This window comes from Ischnura elegans, chromosome 9 (assembly GCF_921293095.1).
Source record: "Ischnura elegans chromosome 9, ioIscEleg1.1, whole genome shotgun sequence".
Taxonomy (NCBI): Eukaryota; Metazoa; Arthropoda; class Insecta; order Odonata; family Coenagrionidae; genus Ischnura; species Ischnura elegans.
The window spans coordinates 84,288,491-84,314,249 of NC_060254.1; the positions used below are offsets into that span (position 1 = coordinate 84,288,491).

A 25,759-nucleotide genomic window follows, 5' to 3' on the forward strand; every position below is an offset into this window, starting at 1 on the left:
TAGAGACCCTTTCTTAACGATTTTTAATGAGTCACGATTATCAATTGATGAGATTTTAATTAAAGACTAGTAGGTCATGGCTTCGTCGGTTATTGCGTTCAAACGCAGTGAAATGGTAAGTGAACACAATAGGATATTGGCTCGCATGCGATAATCATTGGGAAAAAATAACTGAGTAAGTTTTTCGTTAATATACCACCAAGCGTTCTTCCCTTCGGATTTTCTAATGAGCGCCCAAAATTGTACACTAAAATTTCAAAAATTTTATCCCTCGCCAGGTAACTAAACATCCATATCCACGAATATTTGGCAAGGGGTCATATCAAAGTATTACTGAGGCCTAAAAATAACTAAAGAAAAAGAGCCAAAAAATATAATAAAAAAGAAAATTACGTCATGGAAGAGAGGGGACTAGATTTGCAATGGCTTACCATTCTCTCCGGTTCTGTAGATGGTGGCTGACCCGAAGAGTCGAACAGCAGGTAGGACGAGCAGAGTATCGCCTTACCCTCACTCCAGTCCCCATAGTTAGCAAGATTGCTGTCTGTTCCCTGGAGGTAAATTCAGTTTAGGGAAGAGTACGTAACCCACCAACAAAGACACAAGTTCTAGGTATTTCAACATTGGTACAACAGTAGGTATATTGCCATTTAATCTCCCAAGACTCTCCCCTGGAAAACTCAGGGCAATCTTATCCTTACCTTCACTGAGAATCCTTTGTGGCAACCATGAAGCCGCCTTGGAGGCCTAGCCTGGAGCACTGAGATGCTTACGTCTATTGCTCCTCTTCTTCTTGGCTGTCCATCGCAGCCTTTTCATCGGAGGGTTATTTTCACCCATGCTCCCAGCCACCACCAGGAAGGCCAAATCGACCTTGTGCAGGCCAATGGACCTCATGAATCTGGGCTCTGCAATGAATTCAGATTATCAACACCCAGGATAAACCTGGTGCCATTGGGGGGCTCCTATCTTCCATACAACCTCCATAGGCTGATTTGAAGCCCACGGTTGACTCACCTGAGGCATTCTCAGAGGGTTGGCCTCGGATTTGTTGGGTTCTGGGACCCAGGTCATCAGCCTCCTCTTCTTGATGAGTTTATCTGCTTCCACACACAGATGCTCCCCTCAATTGATATTATCAGCCATATGGCTGAATAGTCATTGCCACATGCAACTTGTACAGTCCCGTTGATAAGTTAGGTCCCCTCAAAGACCGCTAGCTCCAGGCAGTGGCACAGCGAGGGGGGGTTTTGGGGGATAAAACCCCCCCCTAGAGCTCTCATAGAAATTTTTAAGTTTAATCCATTTTACTTAATTGTATTGATATTACTAATAGAATGGTGTAAGGATTAATAAAATATCCCTCAGAAAGCCGTAAAACTCAACATTTTGAACCATTTATCTTAAAATTCCGCAATTTATAAATCTCGTACCTATAGCTTATCCTGGTGGGTACACCAAACCCTCACCCTGGTATTAGTTGCACCCAAACCCCCCCCCAGCCTTAATTCCTAGCTGCGCCCCTGGCTCCCAAGGACAGTATACCACACCTTCTACAGCCTACTCTATATCCCTGGATGCCACTCATCCTTCACTACCTTCTAAAGGTAGTTGATTGGCAAAATTGCCATTTTCTTGAGGTCTTTGGTGACCTCTGAATATGAGGGCCAAGCCCTCTTTGTCTTGGGGTTTTCACTCACCAAAGTTACCCAGGAAGTTCAGCCTCATTTTGCCATGGCCTTTGGGAGTCTCCGCCACACTCTCACTCCACACCACCTACGCACCTCTTTTCAAATGGAGTCAAGAGGATTCATTTTCCTAATGGGTTTAGTGGAAGGGCATTTTATGGATGTTCCCAAAGGGCCCTCCACTGACAAGGTTCTTGAGGCATTCCTACGTGATCTCCAAAAGGACTCTTCAACTATCCTTTCCTCTACTGCCTTGGATGTGAGATTACAGAGTGGTGCTTTGATGGCTGCCTTTTGGCAGACTCTTTGGGAGAAGTTAGGAGTTGTTTACTGGATATAACTAGCCCTTCGGTTTCTCTAATGAGCACCAACAATTGTATGAAAAATTTGTATTTAGAATGTGGCCTCATGAAATATTACTGGAGCCTAAATGGGGATAAAAAAGAGCCACCTAGGATTTAAAACAAGAAAATGAAGCCATGAATGAAAGGGGATTTGAGCTAAGTGAAACAGTCAAACAGACCAGTTGGGAAATCTAAATGCAATGTAACGAGAAGGAAAATGTCGGCAGAGAAAATAGTGGAGCAATTTCAAGGGCAGAAATTTATTAATTTATTTATCTCATTACCCTGAAAACAGCACAATGAGGCCTTTATATCGGGAGGTTTAACATTCAACAACAGACGATCACACACACACCCATGTCCTGGAAGGGGCAACCTATCTAGGTGGGACTCGAACCCGCGACCTTCGGTATGGTAGGCAAGGACTTATCCCTGCCACCACTGAGGCCGACAAATAACACTGGCATCATTCCAACAGATTTTTAGGTGGGAATAGTGATTTCATTCATTAGTTCCCTCATCAATGGAATGCCAGAGTAACAATGGGTGACAATTAATAGCATGAACAGATGTCAAAAGCTTAAGAACAGCAAATATGTAGCTGCTTGCAGAGAAACAAAAACAGGCTTGCCAAGAGTGCATCCAGGAGTTAAGAGATTGGGGGATATGAGTTAGAATAATTGGAAAGATTATGAATATTCACTTAGGCTTAGGTAATAACTCAAAATTAGATTATTCATCACTGAATGAGATAATTGTATTTTTAACATTAATGTAAAACATTGATAACAAAAGGAATCTTAACAGACCTTATGTTTCAGTAAAAATTATTTTTACTTGCTTTTTTAAAAGGCTAAATTTGAATGATATCCACCAATGTGTCTAATCTTTGTGGCTCCTATAATAAAGTATGCAATAAACACAGCCAAAACTTTTATCACACTTCAGGGGTAAGCAAACCAACATAACTTTTTAAAATTGGCAATGGGACAGTCCAAACTCCAAATAAAAATTTTTAAAAATTTCCGTTATTTTATGAACACACCTCATATTATAATGCTTACTTTCCATAGTTCAAAGGCAGGCTCGCTATTTAGTTCCAAACATAATTTAATCCATAGCTTTAAGTTCTACCTCTTTCATTGCATTGGTTAAATGAGACGTTGCAATATTTCCCCTGGATTTATTTAAATATGACACGTGAAATACATAAATCAAGTGGAAATATTGCAATGTCTCATTTAGCTGATATTAAGAGCTTACACCACTTCGTGCCACATATCCTAGGCTCTTCTACTTTGCTTTCTCACCTGCATTCTTTCTTTTGTCACAATTTTTTTGCTAGCTCATCTTAAGAAAGCCCCGAAAGCCCACCATGGCAAGGCTGATGGCCCATACCCATAGTCTTAGCTTCCAATGGATTGACACAAATTCACAAGTTCACGAACTGAAATGTAATTCTTCTTCAGCACATGCTTCAACAAGTCTGATGGTTATTCCGCAGAAACTGATTTTATTTATGAACAAAATTTTTATATGGTATTCAGAAAACAAAAAAATAGCAAAACCCAAGGACTACTTTAGACCCTACCTCAGGAGGTACATATGTATGTACTTGGAGAAGGCAGCATTTAGCCCAAGTTGTTTGAGCTATAGCAACGTGTGGAGAGAAACCAAGTATTGGCATTAATCGCTTTTAAAGAAAGATACCGGGGAGACCACGGTTAATATCCCATTGAACAGATGGAGTGCTGAACTTGAGGTGGCACCCTCCACACAGCACTAAAGCAGGTATTTGGCAACCTCTGAAAATTTTTGAACACTGATGGGATTTTGAACACCCTGGAGTGTTAATCATTCCAACCCAATAACAGGGAAAGAATACATCCCTTTCTGTTACTGAATATTCCACCTCTTGTCACAAAATAAACATTAATGATATCTAATCAGATACAACTTGGAACTCTAAGACCAGTTTTGTGTATTTTTGAACAATGTAGATGTAACAAAGCACGAATTTCAATTTGCAGACAGACATGATTATATAAAAACAATTTATTCATCATTGGACACCAGCTCAATGCACTTTACCACTCCACCTTCATCTTCAGGTATAAACATTTTCAAATTTAATATCATATAAATAATAATAATTATTATAAAAAATGTTCATAATGCAGTTTCTGATTGCTTGCAGAACCAAACAAGGCAGGTCTTCGTCCAGACAGTGGCATGCCCATTCATTTTTCCTTTTGTGACACTAATGCACTATGTATCTTCATCTCAGGTAAGCCTCCAAAACTTTGAAAGCACATCATCCTTCCTGTGTGGTTGGCACGGAAGCCTGGGCCTCTCAAAAGTCAGAGCCACTTCCTTATATTTCTTCTTACATTCCGCTTCGAACAACTATAACAATAAGTGGTATTTTCTTGCTTGTTATTTACACTCTAGGAATTAGTAAATAACGTCTATATTACTGCGAGAAACATGCACATCATTTTGTGGGCAGCCTGATAAGATGCCAGAAAAGAGACCCATCATATTAAAAACAAAAACAAAATAAGGATTCATAAAATTAAAAGGAACTGCAACCCACTTTCTAACTAAGTGCATAGTATGACATGAGACCTAACACCCTCGTCTCCTTGAGCACTGAATCGACCCAATTACAGTGCATTTTTTCTTAATTATGTGCATGATTTGAAAGTCATACTTGTACAATATTTTTGTATTTGCAGCATGAAAATGTGTTTGAATGTAGTCCCTCCCTTTACTTTAACCATGCACAGTTTTGGAAAAAAAGAGGGACTATATTCAGATAAATACAGTAATTAAAGTGTAGATCAAGCTTGGATTCACATACATTAAATGCATCTCTTTGTAATAATTACTGATCATGGCACACTGATTCATTTGGGCATAATCTTGTGTCTCTATGCTGTAAATAAAATGGGTAGTAAAAGTAATACTTATGCTCTATCGTACATGTACACCGGAGAATACTTTGAAGGAAAAAAGAGTAGATCGTGGCAAAACTGTTGAAGGAAAAAAATACTTGTCTTATCTGCTAAGATATATATGTTTCTAGGAAGCAGAAATGCCTGGCAACCTCATCAACTCATGCAGAGTTTATTGCATTGTATGAGTGTGTAACTGAAATAGTATGGTTATCAGAGTTGTTAATGAAAATTAATCAAGGATGTTTAATGCCTAAACCTTGTGTTATATATTGTGATAATGAGAGTTCCACTGCCAAAAATGATGTTATTACTGTAGGGAACAAACATTTCTTTATTAAGTATCATTTTACATATAGTGGAACAAGTCAAAGAGAAAACAGTGTATTTTATAAACATACAATCGGACAACAATACTGCAGACATATTTACTAAAAGACTGCCCAGGACAAGAATCAAAGAGTTATCGAAGATGAGAGAACTTAAGGATCTGTACAATAGAATTTAAGATGCTCTAATATTTGATAATTAATGCCTTGTGTTGTGTGGCATTCATTTCAGAGAATGGTGGTTACATGATTATTGCATTTCAGAACAGGTAGTGTCCGAGGGGGAGGGTTAAGATTTCCATAAAATGAGCAATATGTAATGTCGAGTCTTCGCGGACAATTTTGGTTTTTATCAACATAATAGGTAACCATGAACATTGAGTTACTTTAATAATGATTGAGAATAAAACAGAAGTAAGATAGCGGAATCTGATTTTTATTTTTCTGGACTAACAGCTGAAGCTAGTTCAGTTACGCGAGAGCTTCATTTACGGAATGCCTCTATAATATTTTTATCAGTATCACTGGTCTGGAAAGTTTCTACGTATTATATCTCGAATTGTAATGGGAATAATTAAAAAATCATTTACCTAATCTGTGTCATTTATTGATATCTCCAGTTTTATTTGAAAATACCCTCACTAAGCTAGTTTCAGGAGAAATAGTGTTTTTCCTGAAAAGGAATACGCTTACAGTGGATGTTAAATTTTTTCTTAATGCCCAACTCGGAAGTTGGGAGGATGGAGCCTCAAATTGCATGGAGGCCATATAAAAAATGGTTAATTAAAGCAAAAAAAATCATAACATACAGTTTACTAAAACAGAGATAAGCAAAGACGTTGTCTGTTTTAATGAATGGAGTTGATGCACTCAGGGTGCGACTGAAGGTATGAGAATATTATGAGCACAATCCCATTCTATCACGTTCATCCTTGTTCTGTAGCCAGAGACATTTTGTGTAACTTCCATATTCTAGTTTTCCACCCAACACAAGGTAGTTAAAAATACAAATAAAGGGTTCCCACACGACCTCAATTATAAAATTCACGGTTTTTCCAGGTTTTCACAGATTCTGTGGTTTCCAGGTTTCTGTGGATAAGGCATTTCTGACAGAAATATGGTCACATAACAATCATCAGCCACACATTAACTACAAATTTAACGAACGCGACTGTTGCACCTCTGGATTGTCAAGATAAATAAAATGTCGTACATTTAAAATGGACTGTATTTTAGTTTTTTATATCGTTGTTACAGCTGTTTTGGAATCGTTCGTACATTCGTGGAGTAGGCACTGTACACCGACCGTCACTCTGTTGTGACTGTTGCTTGTCCTATCGTTCCTTCGAGGCCCTTTACACACTAATGTCTCTTCTCCCTTCCCCTTCCGAGGCACCCTTGACAATACATCCCCCTGCCCATGTACCTTAAACACGGTCCATCCCTTCTCTGGGGTACCCCTCAGTCACTCATGTCTCTCCAGGCATCTGTATGCCATCTTTCGCCCCAAAGACCAACTATTTCATTGACGTAACAGCGACAGAATTTAAATGCACACACAGCAATGAAAGTGCTATCTCTTATGACATCACCTATCGTTAGCAAAATGCAGGACCTGGTTGTGAGAGGGGAAATGGAAGGAGCTGGGTGGCAGGGAAGTGAAGAAGTGTCTGAACATTGATTTTTCTTTTCATCTGTCAATTATAGTTCTACAATCTAGTTTGCGAGAGTTTTTAAGGTTTTATGACGAAATTCACAGCTACTGCCATGTTTTTTCACAGTAGACAAAATTCATGACTTATTCACGGTTGAGTTGGAACCCTGAAATATTAAACAAACTGTCATAGTTGTCATTATTAATACTCTTTTTCTTGAGTTTTTGACCTTCTTTGTAAATATGTATTACTTCTTCCGCGGGACCAAGGTTGAAGTATGCTTAAGTATGTATTTTCGAAAAATCATATCTTCAAATTTGCCATGCTTTTAGCATATGCTCTTCGTCGAGACTGACAGCTGCTTCATATTACCTGAACTTCATACTATGTTGCTTTGTAAAGTCAATATTTAACGGTATGTCTCTTTTCAATAATTATCACTATTAATTTAATGAAAGTAAAAAGTATCCTTACCTTCTCCAAACTTCCCTCCAAAAGAGGCTCCAGATCCCACTCAACAGATGGCAAGTTGTTATCTATGAAGCGAGCAGCAGTAGCCACAGAAGGGAGAATATGCCTTTGCAGAGACTTAACTTCCCACAGACTGCTCTCCAACGCCTTTGTGTTCATTGGGTCATTTTCCTCAGGCAAAAAAGGATCTGAATCCACTGAAATAAAGAGAATAGAGGACACTCGTTAGTACAGTACATGGAAGTCAGATTTTAAATAATTATTCCCCTGAATGAGTTCAATCATCAGTCACTGAACTACACATGACATCCCCAAGTGCACTTGAGGTGCGACAATTTTGCAAAATTCATAAAAGGCAGAAGATTTTTCCCCTGTGGAATTTTGATGCCACCTGTGCATTCATGAGAGATTCTGTAAATATATGCAGCTGGCTAGTCTAAGGAGATTTCCTTGAATCAAAATGATACCCCATTTTAAATTAGCCTAAAGAGTGCACAGCAGGTAGTACATACATAGTCTAAACCTAGCCCTTATCCACCCTGACTGTAAACTTCATCCAATCACGTCCAGAAGTCGTTAGAAAATTTTATCGTGTGAAAGATCCACAGAGAAAAAATCATTCGCCTTGACCGGGATCCCAGTCAAGGCAGATGATTTTTTCTCTGTGGATATTTCGCATGATTGTGCATTGCGGGTGACTCCCGTAAAAGTTATCACCGCGGCTAGTCCCGGCATACTTTAAACTAGTCAAGAGCGAACACCTCTTTGTGTTCTATGTCCGGGCCTGCTCTCCAGCAGTGGCGCTGTGCGCACGATTTGGACTGCTTGTGGCATCATATGCTCAGCAGTCCAGCAACACCTTGTCCGGCAGTGTCCACAAATATCAACAGGGAAGAATGACGCCTCGGTAGCTTAACTGGCTAAAGCACTCGACCGGAAATCGGGGGATCCGGCTTCGTGTCCCAGTCAAGGCGGATGATATTTTTTTCTCTATGGATCTTTCGCACGATTGTGCATTGCAGGTGACTCCCGTAAAGTTATCACCGCGGCTAGTCCTGGCATACTTTAAACTAGTCAAGAGCGAACACCTCTTTGTGTTCTATGTCCGGGCCTGCTCTCCAGCAGTGGCGCTGTGCGCACGATTTGGACTGCTTGTGGCATCATATGCTCAGCAGTCCAGCAACACCTTGTCTGGCAGTGTCCACAAATATCCACAGGGAAGAATGACGCCTCGGTAGCTTAACTGGCTAAAGCACTCAACCGGAAATCGGGGGATCCAGCTTCGTATCCCGGTCAAGGCGGATGATATTTTTTTCTCTGTGGATCTTTCGCACGATAGTGTATTGCAGGTGACTCCCGTAAAAGTTATCACCACGGCTAGTCCCGGTATACTTTAAACTAGAAAATTTTACTTCTAATTAAAAAAACACCGAAACTCTTGAGTAGGTTTCCATTGATTTCCATTTCCATGATGAACTCACAATTCTCGGTTCACCAGCCGCAATTGTGGTTTGTGAGTGACAACAGTTTCAAAAGCCATCCTACTTTCATCTTTACATGGAAGGTGAGAATACTCGATTTTTTGCCACCCTTTATAGCAGTGGGCATCCTCAGCTGAGCATTTCTCTACCACACAAAGCTGATTGGGTAGCAATCATCTCTGTTTATATTATAGGGCTTGCAGATTTCTAAGGCTTCCTAACCTTTTCCCTACTATACACGTATATATATATATATATATATACGTGTGGACGTTTCCTGACCAGGGAGACGACGGGCGTATATTTACGTGTGAGATTTTCCTAGCCAGGGAAACGAAAGCCGTATGTATACGTTTTCTAGCTCTCCCCATTTTAGGACGGTCGTGGGGTTTACGTCATCTTTGTCTTGGGACCCAACCCTGCGGGGTTTAGGATTTACCCTCAGAATCCGGGAGCAGCTACCCGGACCCCTCGTCTATTATAACCTCTCTTAGCGGTAAGGGACAGCGGTCATACAATTGTTTATCCAGTCAGGTTTCAAAATAAATATTTGATCATTTCTCAATAAAAATAAACTACGAATTGAATTATTTGTCTTTTGAGCAGCGTTTACAATTTTTTAACGAAATTCTACCATAAATATTAACTTATATCTCGAGTTATGTATAAACATCAACATGGAAATCGTTGCTGCATTAAATGCGTTAATATTGAACTTAGAGCTTCGTTTGAAATTTGACAATGCTCAGAAAAAAATGAGGAATTCAATTCAAAGTCTGCAATTTACGTGCAAGTAACAATTATCCATTTGCTAAATAGATATGAGCAATACATAAGTTGACCGCGAACCAATGCCACAGGTATGGTCGTAAACTCGGAAATGAGGGAGCACGACTACTCTCGGAGTCTGAGATAATGGGGAGTCCCAGCGGAGAGGGGTCGAAAAAGGTTCCGCGACACCCTTCTTAACGAATGTCCTCCAAAAATGCTCCGTACCACGAGAAAGAAGATTCTCTTGGGGCTCAGTACAGCAGTCATGCTAAGACGAAAACTCCGCCGTCTCGAAAGGGCTAAGAATAGTAGAGACACTCCTTCAAAAATATCTTAGCTTATTCAAAATCTACCTCATGTACTGCCTCTCTCCAAAAATTTGCTGACATATCTGACAAATGGTGCTGTTTTATTTTGTGGCTCTTACATGCACTTTAATCCAAATTGCCATTCCTTGACACATTTCTCCAACACGAATTTCTGCACGACATGGCTCTTTGTACATACCTTCCCACAACTCCTGTGGGATGCAGTCATTTGGATCACGTACAATTTTTTGTCTTGGACACACAGTTAAAACTTGCGACTATGCCATGCGTCCTCAGTATCCTTGCTATTCTTTCCGATACTCCCATGATGTACAGCAGTCATGCTAAGACGATTCCCTCGATTCCCTCTCCTCAGTGGCATGGTGTTTCTGTGATGGTTATGAGTGTATCTTATTTACCCTAGTGGCCCTTTTGAGGACCATTCTCTGGTTGCAACCATTTTTGAGTAGTGCTGAGGCCAGGTGCTCCTTCTCCAAATCTACTGATTTGACATCAGAAATAGTAAAGGCTTGGTGGAGCTGGGAGGTTACCATCAAACACTTTTGGGCAGGATGGTGGTTGATGCTGCATTTAGGCATTGGTCAGTGAGTGCAGACATCCTATGTATAAATGTAAATAGAATATATATGGGCGATTCCACGTGTCACGGACTGACCGTCACAATGCGTTTTTGAACTTATAAGAACACACGTAACGCGAACGGACTAACATACAAAACTTTTTCAACTTCCAAATTGCAGCACAATGGTGTGAAGTTTAACTTTGGTTGTTACACTACTTTGTCTTGAAAAATACAGGACTTACGTGACTTAAAATTCACTGTCACGGACTGACAAAAATGAAACCAACTTCAGCTCAGAGTAAAACCTCTAAGGTTTGCTCTGAAACAAAGAGTGATCAGAGTTTCAGTAAAATACATCTCAGAACACCAAATGCAAATTTCATAATGCTGCAAAGCCCATTAAAATAACTGATTTTACAGAGGAGTAATTCCTCTTGAAAAGCATCGTCACGGACTGACCAGAAATGTCACGGACTGATTTTTGTGATTCCCTTCTGGTATAAATTTATTCACTGCCAAAATATTTTCAAAATAACTTCTTTAATTCAAAATAAACAAAACAAATTTGTGCAAAAACCCTCAAAATCATTCAAAATAATGAACAAACCTCAAAATAGAAAATATTTATTCATACTGTGGCCATAAAAATCAATTAGCGAAACAGATGTTTTTTGCGCGTAGATGACTCATTAAATTTAGTATGTGGCTAAAAACTGTGGTGAGCACCTAAAAAAATTTCTCTTATCAGAGACGCACGCGACTCATGCAAGTGTCAGCACTTAATAACGAAAGTCTAGACTTTATAGCACAAATTTTGATTCTTATCAGAGCCTCCAACCACTTTTTTTATTTAACCAGTCAGTATGACATTTACGTGGAATTGCTCATATGGTAAGCCCAAGACATGTCATCTTTCCTCTTGACTGTAACATCCAGGAAGGATAACTTGCTGTCTCTCTCCTTTTCTGTAGTGAAGTGGATCTTTTGGTGTTGCCTATTAATAATCGCCCACAAGGGCTCCACAAATACTTTTGAATTCCTGAGCTGGTCAGTGTTTTCAATACATCTGCTAACTCTTCTATAGGCAAATTCGTAAACAGCAATACCACATCGAAGCTGACCATGACGTCTTCTTTTTCAATAGTGATGCCTCTTCTAAAAAGCTGTTTTCCCATCACCAATCTTTATAATTTAAAATAAATCTTACAACAAAAGTGATAAACTTGATGAAACAATAAAAAACAAAACACGCAAAAACAAATCATAGATGGAAAATACATAATTTTTGGGTTGCCCTCTTAAGATTACAATTAATAAAATCAATTTGCATGGAAATTAAAATGCATGATAAATAAAGGCATAAAAACAACAAAACAAAGACTGTAAAGGACATGCAATTCTTCAAGAATTGCTCATGTAAATGTTAGATACATACCAGTGCCCCCTCCAGGATTATCCACCATTTTCTTGAGTCCAGGATGGCGTAAGATCAGGTTCCCCATAAAGGCAAGTATTAGGGAAATATCATGCGGAGGAGCGACTAAGGCTAGCCTGGATAGACGCTTCACAAAACTTGCCACCATACTTTCTGGCAAGTGCCTAACAAATTGAGAGGAAAATAGTATGAAATTTGGCACAGAGAATCATCACTGTAATTCTTAAAACAATATTTTACTTCCAGATAATGGATGATGAAAATGAAAACACAATTTCCATAGTTTGATAAATAGCATATGAATTAAAGCTGGGATAATGTGTAACAGTGGCAGGGTAAACATATTCAATTCAAAACTCGGATTTCGAACTTTCATCAAATATGGGTGCAATACTTTTCTAGGCCAGCATTTGTTCAAATATTTTTCTGATATTAGGTCTCAAAGAACAGCAAACAATAGAGAAAGGTAGCCTACACAAGCTAAAAGCCACAGACAGGACCCCCATCGACAAGTTTTTCAGGTGTATGAAAAATTTATCTTTCAAAGAAAGTTCATACTTGCCAAATCCCAATTGGCAAACACTGTGAGGTCTACGCTGAATGTGTCAACCTCTCATCAACCAGTCATGTGTTTTGAATTCAATCTAGTTAAATTCTAAAACTGATTAAATATAACCATTCGCTGAAAACACACAATTGTGAACAGGAAATAGTAAAACTACATACATGGGTAAAATAAATGCAATATATATATTGTGACGGTACGACTTGCACCGTCGTTTTCCCATGTTTTCATCGCGGTCGGTTCCAGGTTTGAGCCATCGCTCATTTAAATTTAGCGGGCACAGCACTGTTAGAGCGGCGTCCCCATCAAGTACAAGGGTTTTTCGAGTGTCATTTTTTTGGTATGTCACGTGAACGCCGCTATATAACGGGTGTTCACGAGGAGACGAGAGGACATTTGTGTTTGGAAGTGCGCGGAAGCAGAGAGACCTTCCGAGCCGAGATAAGGCCAGCGCACAAGGAGCGAGAGTCAACGGGAGATAAGGAGTCAGTCGGAGTACACGACTCACGTGGGAAATCGTCCGCTGTTCTTCGAAGCCGCAGGCGGAGAGAAGCCTGTTGGGGCTCAACCGGCCGAGACGGTGATTCGACAGAGAACCACACCATTGACGCGGTAAAATACTCAAACCCATCTCCCCGGATAGTGCATTATCCACTCTCCCTGCTCGATCCAACATAATTCCTCAAGAAGAGACCCCGAGTGCTGTTCACTCGAAGTTAAGTGATTTGTGGAACGATATCACGCAACCCTTTGCCAAGTTTTTTCAACATTCAAAAGAAAAGTTGTATCACTAATCTCCCGTCCACGAGGTTTGCATATTCAAAGCGATAGTGCTGGACATTTCGCAGAACTGGACGAGGAGCTTGTACATTCTTTGGCATTTGTAAATTCATCATTCATCCATTCATCCTATTGATTTTTTTTGTATTAGAATTAGGTAATTTTGGTGGGGTAGTGTTCTTCGTCTCTTTTGATTCATTTTTTTTTCATTTATGTATCATCATAAAAGTCAAATCATTCATCCCTCATTAGAACTAGGAAAGGGTATTTCTCTGATTTTTGTTTTTGTACGGTCAATTTTGAAAATAAATGTGTAAACCCGATCATTTTGTAAGAGGTCGTTTCTATCTTGTGCTGTGCTCTGCACTGAGGTCAATCCATCCCCAGTATTTAGATACCTTTATCGCGAACGCGCGCCGCAGAACTTCCACAATATTATTATAATAGACCCGTGATCTATCACAATATATATAAAATACTTACGAAGAACTCAGGAATATATCAGCTAAGTAGAAAAGCCGTTGTTTGTATTTTGTTGAGAAAATTTGAGGTTCAAACAGTGAGTAGAGTTTGGCATATATGTTTGGGTACTCCCTGAAAAAAAATATTTTTTTAAGAAGCACAATAATATAGGTCATTATCCTCAATTATCACTGACTACAGTTTTTCACAAAATTTCATAAAATCACTCACAAATTATGCTTCTGGATCAATATGAAAATCCCCTGAAGAGCAAGAAGACTAGTAGAACCACCTGAAAAAAATGAAGACATCATAGGCATTTTCATGACATTCCAAGAGAGACAATATACCAATATCAATAAAAATTTAATAAATAAATGCATGATCCAAATGTAAAATTTCTTGAACATAAGTAACTGTGAAGCCATGTGCAGTCTGATCCTTACATGTACACTGCAATAAATTGAGCAGTGCCACTTTTGCCACAGTTCAAAATGGCTTTCATTTCTTTCTCTCACAATGGGGGAATATTGACTGATGCTCACTCCCCAAAGAGGACAGTTTCATTAACTTTTGTTCCATGAAATCATTTCTAGCAGTACAGCACTTCAAAATTCTTCAAGAATAATGAAACCAGGCTTGACATAAGAAGGGACGAGAAGAAAAATTTATGCAGAATTCGACAACTAACATGTTTTGAACCTTGGTAAATGCAGACCAAATCCGAAGATCTGATTTGAAGCTCATTAAAAAAAATATACGTGACAAAGAGCTTTCAAGTGATAGTTCAAGCATGCTACAAAGTGAAATGGAAATACAATCGTGGCAGGAAATACATGCATTATGCCCAGTAGAGAATCACGTAATCGAATAAAGCAAAACCACTTGTAAAGATTGTTGTCAATGAAATTTTGTTGGACAGATAATTTACATAATATTCATCTGATTTAACATGAATTAACTTATGGCTTCATTTACAGAGGTCAAAATGTGAACATTTGCCTAAATTTGCTTTGCAATTTCTAATCCCTGTTATCATTCCAAGATCAGCATTATATTCATAAAGAGATGATTCAGTTTTCTGAGATCTCGAATATTATTTGCTAGACCTCTTAAGTATGCTTGTATTTAAATGTTATGAGCAATTATCCAGAACCAGTAATACAGCAAATGCAAGGAAAATGGTTCGAGGCAAAACTCTTTAAAAAATGTCCCCATGCTGAATCATGAAGTTTACCAATCAAACTCAGATCAATTTGAGAAGATGAAGTGTGCTGAATCAGCATATTGCATTTACCAACATGGATGCTACGTATTATGTGTGCTTACATTTCATAGTGAAAAAATTCTGTACTTGCACAGTAAATTTTTTCAAGAACAACTTGAATACATAAAATATGCTGCCTTTCCTATTGGCTATTCTGAGCAGCTGATCAATAAAATTATCCAGAAATATAGGCACAAAAAACTTGTATAGGACAGCACTACAATTAACCCAACTAAGGAAGACAATTATATCAAAATTCCATTTGATCCCTAGTCAACCAAAGGTCTTGAAGGTTTAAAAAAACACAACTAGACCTAACTATTTCTTCATCAACAACCTCAAGTTTCTCTTTAGAAACCTCATGGCCAAGTGTGAGTTTCTAATTAATTTTTTGTATTTTCATTGAATAAGTGTGGTTACCAGCATAAGAGAAATCTCTACCAACCTGAGTGTGTTAGTGCCTGACACCAATACCGAAACATGTTCCTCCAAGCAAATCTACGAAGTGCGTAAATTTAAGCGTATATGTGCATTTTCTATTTTATATACTTTTACTGGGCAAGAGTGGTCACTGGCATGAGAGAACTCTTCAGACACCTGAGTGTGAGAGTGCCAGAGAGCAATGTAGAAATTTACTTCTCAGACAAATCTGTTAGGCGAGTATGTTTTTTTTGAGACAATTTTCTTTTTCTTTCCTTTTTTCATAACTTTTTTGCTACGTAATATTAGTCAATTTTTATCCTTATACGACCCCAACCTTTCCTATATCAACTTCCTTCCTCGGTCAACTAAAGAATAAAGCCTTGGGAATTCTTTCATTTATCTACTGTACAACCTGAACTCAGTGTTTGAACACTATCGTCACAAAAGAAAGTTAAACTAACCTTGTTCAAAGGAATCAAAGAGAAGATCAGTAAGAGGCAGAGGGTTTGACAACTTGTGCAGGACTTTAGTTAGGAGCAGCATCAGCATTTGATGGTGGGTGGTCAACTCATTCCTCTTCCACTTGCCAACTGCCTTCCAAATGCCATCCAACCAGCGACCTTCCAGTTTCTCATCAAACTCAAATTGTGCACGGCCTACAAAGAAATGGATTTCAATTTCATGGATTTAATTTTAAACACCGTAGATCCAGGACACAGTGCATATAAAAAACAACATGAAACTTTGAGGGTGAGAAAATCTGCAAAGGCATAACATAATGTTTAAGTGTCTCTCTCCTCCAATTTTTTGTCGGGAATGATGACATGACACGGTGATATTGAGATGAGAATTAAAGAGTTTCCAAATTATGGCATAATTCTTGATGAAAAAACAGGGAAGAGAACCTTAATGGCTAGCTTATGTCTGGCCAACACGCAGAAGCCTAAATTTCAACAAATTTAACTTAGATATAAGTATGGTATATAAAATCTCTCAATAGACCTCTGGACACCTATCAAGGTGAAGATCTTTCTGAAAAGTACGTGTAAATATTAAGCTAACTGGTGTAACCCTTTGGCCATATAATGTTACATTTTTTTATTTCGAGCATTTGAAATAGCTGTTACTTGACATGCAAGAAGAACGTAATTCGCACCACTGCCATCTTGAATGACGTCAGCTCATGCAATAGTGTTGTTCGTGTCGGTGCGTATTACTGTAGCGGAGGTAAAGAATTAGTGGTATTGTGGATATTACGACGTTTTTGTTGTCGTACGTATTTCATCGATATGGCGAAGCGCAGCTATAAGTACTGCATTGTACCTATGTGCAGTAATACTAGTGGAAATGCTCCTAATAAGTATTTTCACACGGTCCCCCAAGACAGTGAACGACGAACTGTTTGGATGAAGAAGTGCCGACGAATGCACATCCTGTCTCCAAAGGCAACTGTGTGCGTATGCGAGGATCACTTTGATGTAAGTTAGTTTAATCTAGTTATTACTTATTTATTGTCTTATTGATCGTTATTTTTATATATGGACCAAGCGATACTGGTGATGGGATTAAGTTATTTGAAAACATATTTTGTTATTGCATGGTGAAGTACAAAGAAGACCTCGACAATTATTATGAATGGAGCCTTACGCAAACGAGACCACGGCTGAAAAAATATGCTGTGCCCTCCAAATTTGTTTGTCAAGGAGTTGAATTACCTCGAACTGGCAGAGAAAGTACTCTGAAGAGGCAGAAAAAGGAAATTTTGAAGGAGTTGGTACAAGGTAATGGTTATGGTAGATATCTAAAATAGTTTCCATGTTATTTAGAAGTGAATATTTTCACTGAGGTCACTGCTAATTTTGCATACCTACTTAGTTGTTTTCTGTTGATGTATCCAGCGAAGATACGAAAAAGTACCTGCACATGTAGATACGATTGCCAATGAACATCATTTAGTGTGCAAAAATTATTAAGAAAATGTATGTTTCTTCGGGGATTTTACATAAATGTGTGCTTTTTTCCAGAAAACATTGCTGGTGAAGAGAAGCAGTCATCAGATGATATGTATCAGCCTGAACGACCTTTGCATTTAGGTGACTATCTTTTTTATTTGAAGTATAAAATCAGATAAGATTTTTAAGTAGGTATTTCTCTTCTAAAAATGTTAGAAAATTTTCACTTGCTAAATCATTATTCTGTTAAGGACTTTAGAATTTTGTAACAATACGGGCATGGTCTGAGTATTTACATGAATTTGAAGCTCCAAAAATACACTTAGAATTACATTTTGATGTTGGCGTGTTTGTGGAGAAGTTGATTTTTATTATTCCTTCAAAAATGCGTGAAATAAGAGCATTTAAAATACATAAATGACAAATTTACTACGTTTTACGATTTTCAGTTAATATTTGAAGGGCATTTTAAATTTAAATTTTGTCCAGAGACGTATTTTGGATTCAGCCTCTGCATGAGTGCATACTCTTGAAGAATTCTACTCACTAATGATTTGAACTCTCTTCACTCAAAAATTCCTCAGTGTTATGACCTTGATTTTTTGCATACTAAATCATTGTTTTCTGAGCCTCTTATATCTGATTTCTCATTGCTTAAGTATCCAAAACAACATGTTGCGTGTCAAAGTCGAAAACTACATGTTCTTGAAGGCATCTTAATATCATTCTTTCTGGAATGAAACATCAGACTATAGTTGCTTTCACTAACCTATTATCATTGACTTCTAGACCACCTTAGTGGTAATCCGTTAAATCTTAAATTTTCCTTTTCCACTACAGCCAATCTGCTTCACCGGTGAGAGGCTTAATATGCTTTGCAAGTTCCCATTCCCCATTCCTGGGTGTCAATTTAACATTGTGTAATTTCATATAATTGTAATTAGGAGTTAGCTGTGAAACTTATGTACTGTGATGTTGATAATTTTTTTTTATTCACAGCTGAAATTCCTGTCAATGATAGTAATGGAAAAGAATGTGACCCTTCGCTGTGGACTGAGAAGCGTAGAGGACCAAAGCCCAAAGAATGTCATTACAGAAGTAAAGGCATCCAGGTGGACATGATGTGTGAAAAGACAGTATCGGAGATGGTGGATGCGTGCATCTCACCAGTGAAATTCAATGAAAACAAGATATTTGTGGATGATGTGTACTCATCAGACAGCTCAATGAGCTCCGTGTCTCAGTCTGCCTCCTCCAATTCTGACTACGAACCTGAGTCATCTGAACCTGATGTAGATACTGAGTTGTACAATGTGAAAAACAATTCCTTGATGGCCACTAGATATCATGACTTGCATGACAGTATGCACTACTTAGGCATACCCAGTAATTTTTTGTTTATTTTGAGTCTTTTGGGAAAAAGGCTTAGTTTTAGTGGAAAGCACCTGGAAAAGAGAGATGTTGTGTCCCTTATCCTCAGAAAGGTGAAAGGTAATTTGCCTTTTAAAACTCTGGGTCACCAATTTGGCATATCAGAGTCATATGCTGCAAAACTATTCAACCAGCATATAAAATGTTTGTCCTCATCGCTGAAGCAGCTAATTAGGTGGCTACCCCCACAAACTGTTTTTGAAAATTTGCCTGTGGCATTCTGGTCCCGGTTCCGCGAAACATATGTCATTATAGACACTTTCGAAATCCAAATTGAAAAGCCATCAAATGCCTTTGATCAATCTGAGACTTATTCAGAATATAAAAAATGTAATACCCTTAAGTATTTAATTGGTGCATCACCAGATGGTACTATCATGTATGTGTCTCAGGGTTTCCTTGGGAGGTTTTCCGATTTACAAATTACTCTTAAGAGTAATTTCTTTGATGGTTTACCAAGAAATGTGCATGTGATGGCTGATAGGGGCTTCAAGGGTTTGGACACATTGCTCCAAGATAAAGGAATGAAGCTAGTGAGACCACCTAGTGTTGCAAGTGGGGAAGTTCTGCCTAGATCCATGGCCATTTTTGGGAAAAAAGTTGCCAGCCTTAGAATCCATATAGAGCGGTGTATAGGGAGGTTGCGTTTGTTTCTCCTCCTGGATCCCCACTCCACCATTGCGCATCAACTACAGAATAGCTGTGACGACGCTGTGATTATTGCTTGTGGATTGATAAATTGCTCATCGCCATTAATTAAGATTTAAGAGTTAATGTGCTATTGTATTGTAATTTATGAATATGCATGAATTCATTATGAATCACAAAATAAACTTTGTATTTTCACAGTTATTTATCTTGCAATATTATGACAAAGGATCATTTAAATGACCTTATGTATGCCTCCCACTCCTCCTCCGTCAACCTCTCTCTGTTCCATTTTCTCAGGGTTTCCTCGGGAGATTGTTTGATGTTAACATCACACTAAGGAGTAATTTAATCAATAATAATTCAGTGGGGGCCCTTTTCAAACACCCTAGAGGTATCATGTATATGGATATACTCTCAAGAAGAGGTAGAGTCACGGTGTATGAGTCCTTCCAAAATTTTTAAAGAAAGTTATTGGTGATGAGAACGTTCTGGAAGAGGACTCATTCTTTCCGACATCTCAGCATATGCTTCCCTAGTCTTCAGAGATAGAATGTTTTAACCCTCTGAGTGCCTTTTCTATTGACTCTCCGCCCTTCCCAGAATGTGCCCTACAGCTCCCTAGCAATACCACCACCTTTCCTTACACCCCGCTTTCCTTTTTGAGTATTAATACTCCCGGAAAAAATTTAAAGTTAATACCTGAAGATGATGCTTCAGTGCCAAAACCAGATGAATCATTGAATATTCTGTGAAATGAAGCATGGATGCTATTTTCTGTATTTATGTATCAAACAGTTTCTGCCTAGTAAGACATAAGGTTCCTCAAGATAAGATAAGGTTCTAAGACAGAGAAAGTCATCGTTACCATTCAAGTATTTGCATTTTTTCAAACTTATGCAATAACATTTCAGGAAGGTATTAATCATTCAGTTGTGACCACATAAGGCTAAAAAAATAGGAGCTAACAACAAAAGTTGATTAACTTAATTTATTGCTGCTGCATCATCAAACCATTTGCATTATTAACATTACACTTACAATTGAAAACCTAATCAATTGTATAGAATAGGAAAAATATAGTTAGACCAAAACTGAGTACATTTACTTATCAACGAAATGGAAAAATTACTGTCGAAATCTACTTTAATTATTTCAACATCCTTGTCTATTTCAAAAGATGGACTGGCCAGACAAAGATACCCTTCTTTCTTTCCTGTGAACCACATTTCCATTTGCATTTGTGCATATACTTTACTTTTTAAAACGTTATTGATCCCAACATAGTTATCTCTGCTTGACACTTTGGAAGGGCACTTTACTTCAAAAATGGCATCCTCTGATATACCATCTGGTGAACATCCTCCCTCGGGCACGTCTTTACTGAGGATGAAACCGCTCCTTTTTATGTGATATCCCAATTTCCTAGCAACCACATGGAGAACCTCTTCCTCAAGGTTAAGTCCTCTCTCCATCTGGTGTGTCACAGCATGCCTGGCTCCCAATATCCTCTCAACCAATGAGCCTTCCTCAGTTGCACAGTGGGCACACTCATGTGCACTACTACCAGACCATCGACCATACCTAACATGGAACCACGAGGGGGAATGAGATTGGTCTGCAGTTAAGGTTGCAACATCCTGCAGAGAAAGAGTAGATAATTTCTCCCGGCAAAATAGTAAAAACTCATCGGCAGATCCTCCACCCATCTCTTTGAAGTCCCTGATTAGCAGGTGCATTGATACCTGTTTAGGGAGGGTCTGTGGCAAGTAGTGTTGCATCAACTGGGATGTCACACTTTTATGTTTGGCTGCTTCCAGTACCTCAGCAAAGAAGGAATCAGTAGAATCGCCTTCATATCCCCCATATTCTTTCTTCTTGGAGCTACATGACAAATCAGCAGCAGTCCGCACTAATGCCCCAACAGAAGCAAGTTTGGGCTTCTTCCAGTAGCATGTCACTGAGGTGCAAGGCTTCTCCTCACTCCGCCTGTGCAACCAGGTTAAAAGAGCATGAGAATGTTTGCACCCACCTGTGAAAAATGGTAAAATAATGACTCATCCGGAAGAATCAAAGTACATATAATAAATGATAATCAGTTTTATGAACATCATTCTAAGGTAATACATCTCTCTGAAAATCTTTACAGCTGAAACCAATTTTGTTTCATACAATCATTTTCATTTCATTGTAAGACTTGATGCATCAAGAGCAAGGATTTTAACCATTTCAGTTTCTTGATTTATTGGTACTTACTATGAAAACTCTTATATCATTAACTGAAGTAATTATCTCATGGAACTAGGGAAAGACTGATGTTAACAATGTTAGAGTAACTCGAATATATGCTTACATAACCAAATGAATAGGTACCTTAGAACCGTACAGCTCTTTGATAGGTAACAAATGTAATAATAATAAGCGGATAGTTTTATCTCCTATATTTTTGCTGTAGGTAAAAAATGCAAGGAACAGCAACAGAAAAAGGGGAATTTTTTTATCCCATTAAGTTACTTAAAAGTGAAATTTTGAGCAAGTGAGCTACTTCTAAGAAGTTCCATGTTATATTTTCCACACTTTGGGAAATACTAATTGTTAGGTCTATTAAATCGGAGATTTCACCACTTAAAACTTTCATCATATTGTTCTACAAGAATAAATAACAGGAATATTTGTTTACCTTAAAATTCCAAATAAAAAAGATACAATACTTCATATATAAGAGTAAAGTCTTACGTACCCAAACTGGCTGTGCAATCCTTGCACGAAAGAGTCACAACTTCGCTTTCGCCGCTCTCCTCCAAAAGCCGGGCTTCAACAATATACGCCTTCGATCGAACTTTATGTTCGGGGCAAATACGAGCACGGACGATGCATTCATTTTTATCGCGTTTCACCTGCACGTATCCTATAGCGTCATCGCCGTATTCTTCTCGTCCGACTCTATATGAAAAAAGGATTTAGAAACGTTAACATCAATTAATACCCTTAGAAAATCAATTTCCGATCGTGGCGATATACTCACCTAGCCATCTTCACTCCCCGGGTCTCAGAATGTATGTAGTTACTATTTCTACTAATGAAAGTAAACATTGAGACAGTTGAAATTTTAGGCAAGTTTCTCGCGTCTCCCTTATCGAAACCAGGATCCATGATGCCCACAGAAGCAAAATAATATCCCTAGTAACTTTTTCACTCTTCGTAAAAGCACTGTACGTCGATATTATGTACACTTCTCAAAGTGAAACGCTAACGTACCGCCTATCCGTGCTGAAAATCTCCTAACAAATCTGCCGAACCCCCATGGATTTCATGGTACCGCCGCATGGTTGCATGAGCTGACGTCACATTTCCGTCAGCCAATGGAAATACGTATTGAGGTGGGAGTGTCTGCTGATGAGGAAAGCTTCCTTTTCTTGCGATTTAAAAACATTCCATAGCAAATTATTACAAATGATAAACGTTTTACGTATATATTTATCCTTGTTGATTTTTTAGAACATATTTGAAGGCAAATTAAAAATTTGTCCAGAGGTCTATTATCCATGCTTGTCAAAGCTTGATGAAGCTCTGATAATAAAAAAAACACATGACTGGAAAACATAAAAAGTTATTGTGATACACACATTCTCTTCGTATAATGGAATATACTTATTAAGAAAAATATGGTTTTAACAATAAACATGAATGGGACAAATATTTTTCACAAACCAGTACTCTTTTATGCATAAGAATGTGAATTTGAAAAGAATTTAATCAAACAAAAGAAACATTTTTCCTACCAATCAGGTAGGAACATTCCACATAATTGTTTAAACCCATTTTGAATGGAACAGCAAACTGCTTTGAAAGAATGATTGCTGTACGTTTCAATGACATTCAGAACATTTTTATCTCTCTCCCCTAAACATATCCCACTACCTGTCCACCTAGTCTTGGCATGATCAACTAAAAAGCTGAAGCATGGGACAGAAGACACTGATCCATTTTTTTAAGGGTGAAGATATTAGCAAGGATAATTATTTAAAAAAAAATAAGAAGTAAAATTGGAAGTTGCATAACGAAAATAGACTGTACATACATCTATATTATTATGGTAAAAAAATAAATGAATTTGGAACCCAATTGGTGTGTAAGTTTCCACTGTCCTACAATTTGATAGCAGCAGATCAAAGTAAATACTTGAATGATGTATACATGCATACCTTCAACATGGCACAAAGGAAGAGGAACATCAGACTCCTTTTTCCTTTCATTCACCATTTTAGCAGGAAGGATGACATCCATCAGAGAAAATATGTTGCATTGAAGGATATCCGAGGGTTCCTTCAGCTGTTTAACAAAAGGCACCAGAATCATCCATACATGATACCTAACATCGGGGCACATGGACCACTCACTTAAACGTAGTATCAACGGCTTCATATCAAGGTCTGAAGACAGCATCTTTAGAATAATTCCCTGCAAAAAGAAATTTACTTCCATTAAAAATTTAAAACAACTGAAATTTCTGATCGCCGAAATCGCCAATACAACGAATAATACATATGCATTTCACCATACATTCAAAACAGGAATTAAAAAAAGACTAAGATAATCACCTTGAGCCTCTTGGCCGGGAAGTACGTTTCTTTCACATCTTGTTTCAATGGAAGCTTTCCCTCCAACGTGACAAATTTCATCAACGAGGTCAAGGCTTGAGCTTGATCGAGAAATTCACCAGTTTCCAGAGCACTGGTCAATATTTTAATTGCATCTTCATAGCATTCACGTAACCAAGATGGATAATCTTTGTCGGAAGACGAATCTACAAGACCAAATGAATACTTAAGAATAATTTGAGCAAAAATAGAAATGAGACATTTCACATACGTGGTTTATAACTTATACCTTTCCTTTTTTCTAATGTGTACATCATTTCTCTTTTTTGAAGGACATCAGAAAATATGGATTCTACAGCCAAAGCCCACGGTTGAAACTCGGCACTTTCCTCCTGCAAAGAACATTTCTTAACACCGTACCACAGTATATAGGAAATATACACACGATTGCCACACTTACTTTGATGCAGCCTAATACGTCTATTAGGTTATTGGCATTCTTCCGGCTCTCCAAAAATCCTCTTGTGAGAAGTTTTAACTTTTTTCGGAAAGATTTACTCTGAGGCTTTTCCTTCTTAGGCATATTGACAGGGAAAAACTAGTTCTTCGTTGGCAGCCAAGGGCCCAAAAAACAGGTTGCCACTTCTCACACAAGATCACTCACCGAAAGCCAAACATCACACGAAACTAAAGAGCCGAACAAGTTAACTTTTCGCAGAACACGTGCTGACCAGGATCACTTTGTTTACAAAAAAGTATCGCCGACGCATAAGTCGATTGCCAGCAGCACAGTCGATGGATCGCATACGCAAACCGATTCGAGTACGAATGAGGGAATTTCAAATGATAACAGTGCACATCAGTTCAGAGGTGCGCAAAGGTCTCACAATATTTGAAAAAAGGTAAAAATTTTATCGTTTAAAACCACACTTTCCCCACATATGATATATACAAATAAAGTTGTTGAGAAGAAATGTCTATAAAAGACGCATTCATACACGCAAATAATGAACAAGCTACTTTAATTAATTATAATGAACCGTTACAGAGACCCGAAATTCATTGGAAAATTTTCGTCTATCTTCAAGTTCCCGAACCCTTTCCCTACTCGGAATAAGTTTCTATAACTTAAGGTCCCAAGCACCAGTCACCCTTACTCCATTTTGCGTTTTCCCTGATTTTGGTGCAACTTTAACCATGTCCCAGCTAATATGCTGTGGGGCCAATTTTCTTTTGTTTTGATCTTTCTTCAAATTTGGTCTTTTTTTAGGTTTTTCTGTTCAACAGAATGTCCTAGATATTTCAAAGCATTACTATAACCACTATGAAATTAATATTATTTACAAAGACTTCAGCTGTAGCTTGGTTATTGACCTCTTCAATACGGACCACTTACTTCCAGTGGCATGTCTGCATAATCACCACACAACAAGGTGTAGCAACAAGGCTATGGTCAGCTTTGCTTCTATGATGTAGCTGTAGTAGGGTTGTGGTGGATCATTGTAGGCATATCAACACACAGTTATAGTGTCTTTTGAGTAATCGAAGAGGTGATATGCTGGACTGACAGATCATCTTCCAGGTACTGTATTACATAAGAGTACATAA

The 25,759-nt window shown here is 38.2% G+C and overlaps 1 protein-coding gene across 1 annotated transcript; it reads right to left on the reverse strand.

The window, feature by feature from the left end:
• Positions 1-4,069: 4,069 nt before the first annotated feature.
• Positions 4,070-24,936, reverse strand: LOC124165601 (nucleolar complex protein 4 homolog B). The gene is made up of 10 exons (XM_046543062.1): positions 24,612-24,936; positions 24,441-24,543; positions 24,152-24,357; positions 23,756-24,011; positions 15,981-16,175; positions 14,061-14,121; positions 13,851-13,961; positions 12,023-12,186; positions 7,448-7,641; positions 4,070-4,438 (listed from the first exon to the last, which is right to left on the reverse strand). Exons 1-10 carry the CDS (start codon positions 24,732-24,734, stop codon positions 4,316-4,318), a joined length of 1,536 nt encoding a protein of 511 aa, XP_046399018.1. The 5' UTR covers positions 24,735-24,936; the 3' UTR covers positions 4,070-4,315.
• Between the last annotated feature and the right edge of the window lie 823 nt (positions 24,937-25,759).

Excerpts from the sequence above, each read along its gene's own strand:
- LOC124165601 (XM_046543062.1), bottom strand. The coding sequence starts at position 24,734 with ATGCCTAAGAAGGAAAAGCCTCAGAGTAAATCTTTCCGAAAAAAGTTA. Across the intron at positions 13,962-14,060 it reads TTGATCCAGAAGCATAATTT|GGAGTACCCAAACATATATG; the intron begins GTGAGTGATTTT and ends ATTTTTTTTCAG. Across the intron at positions 12,187-13,850 it reads GATATATTCCTGAGTTCTTC|GCACTTGCCAGAAAGTATGG; the intron begins GTAAGTATTTTA and ends TCAATTTGTTAG.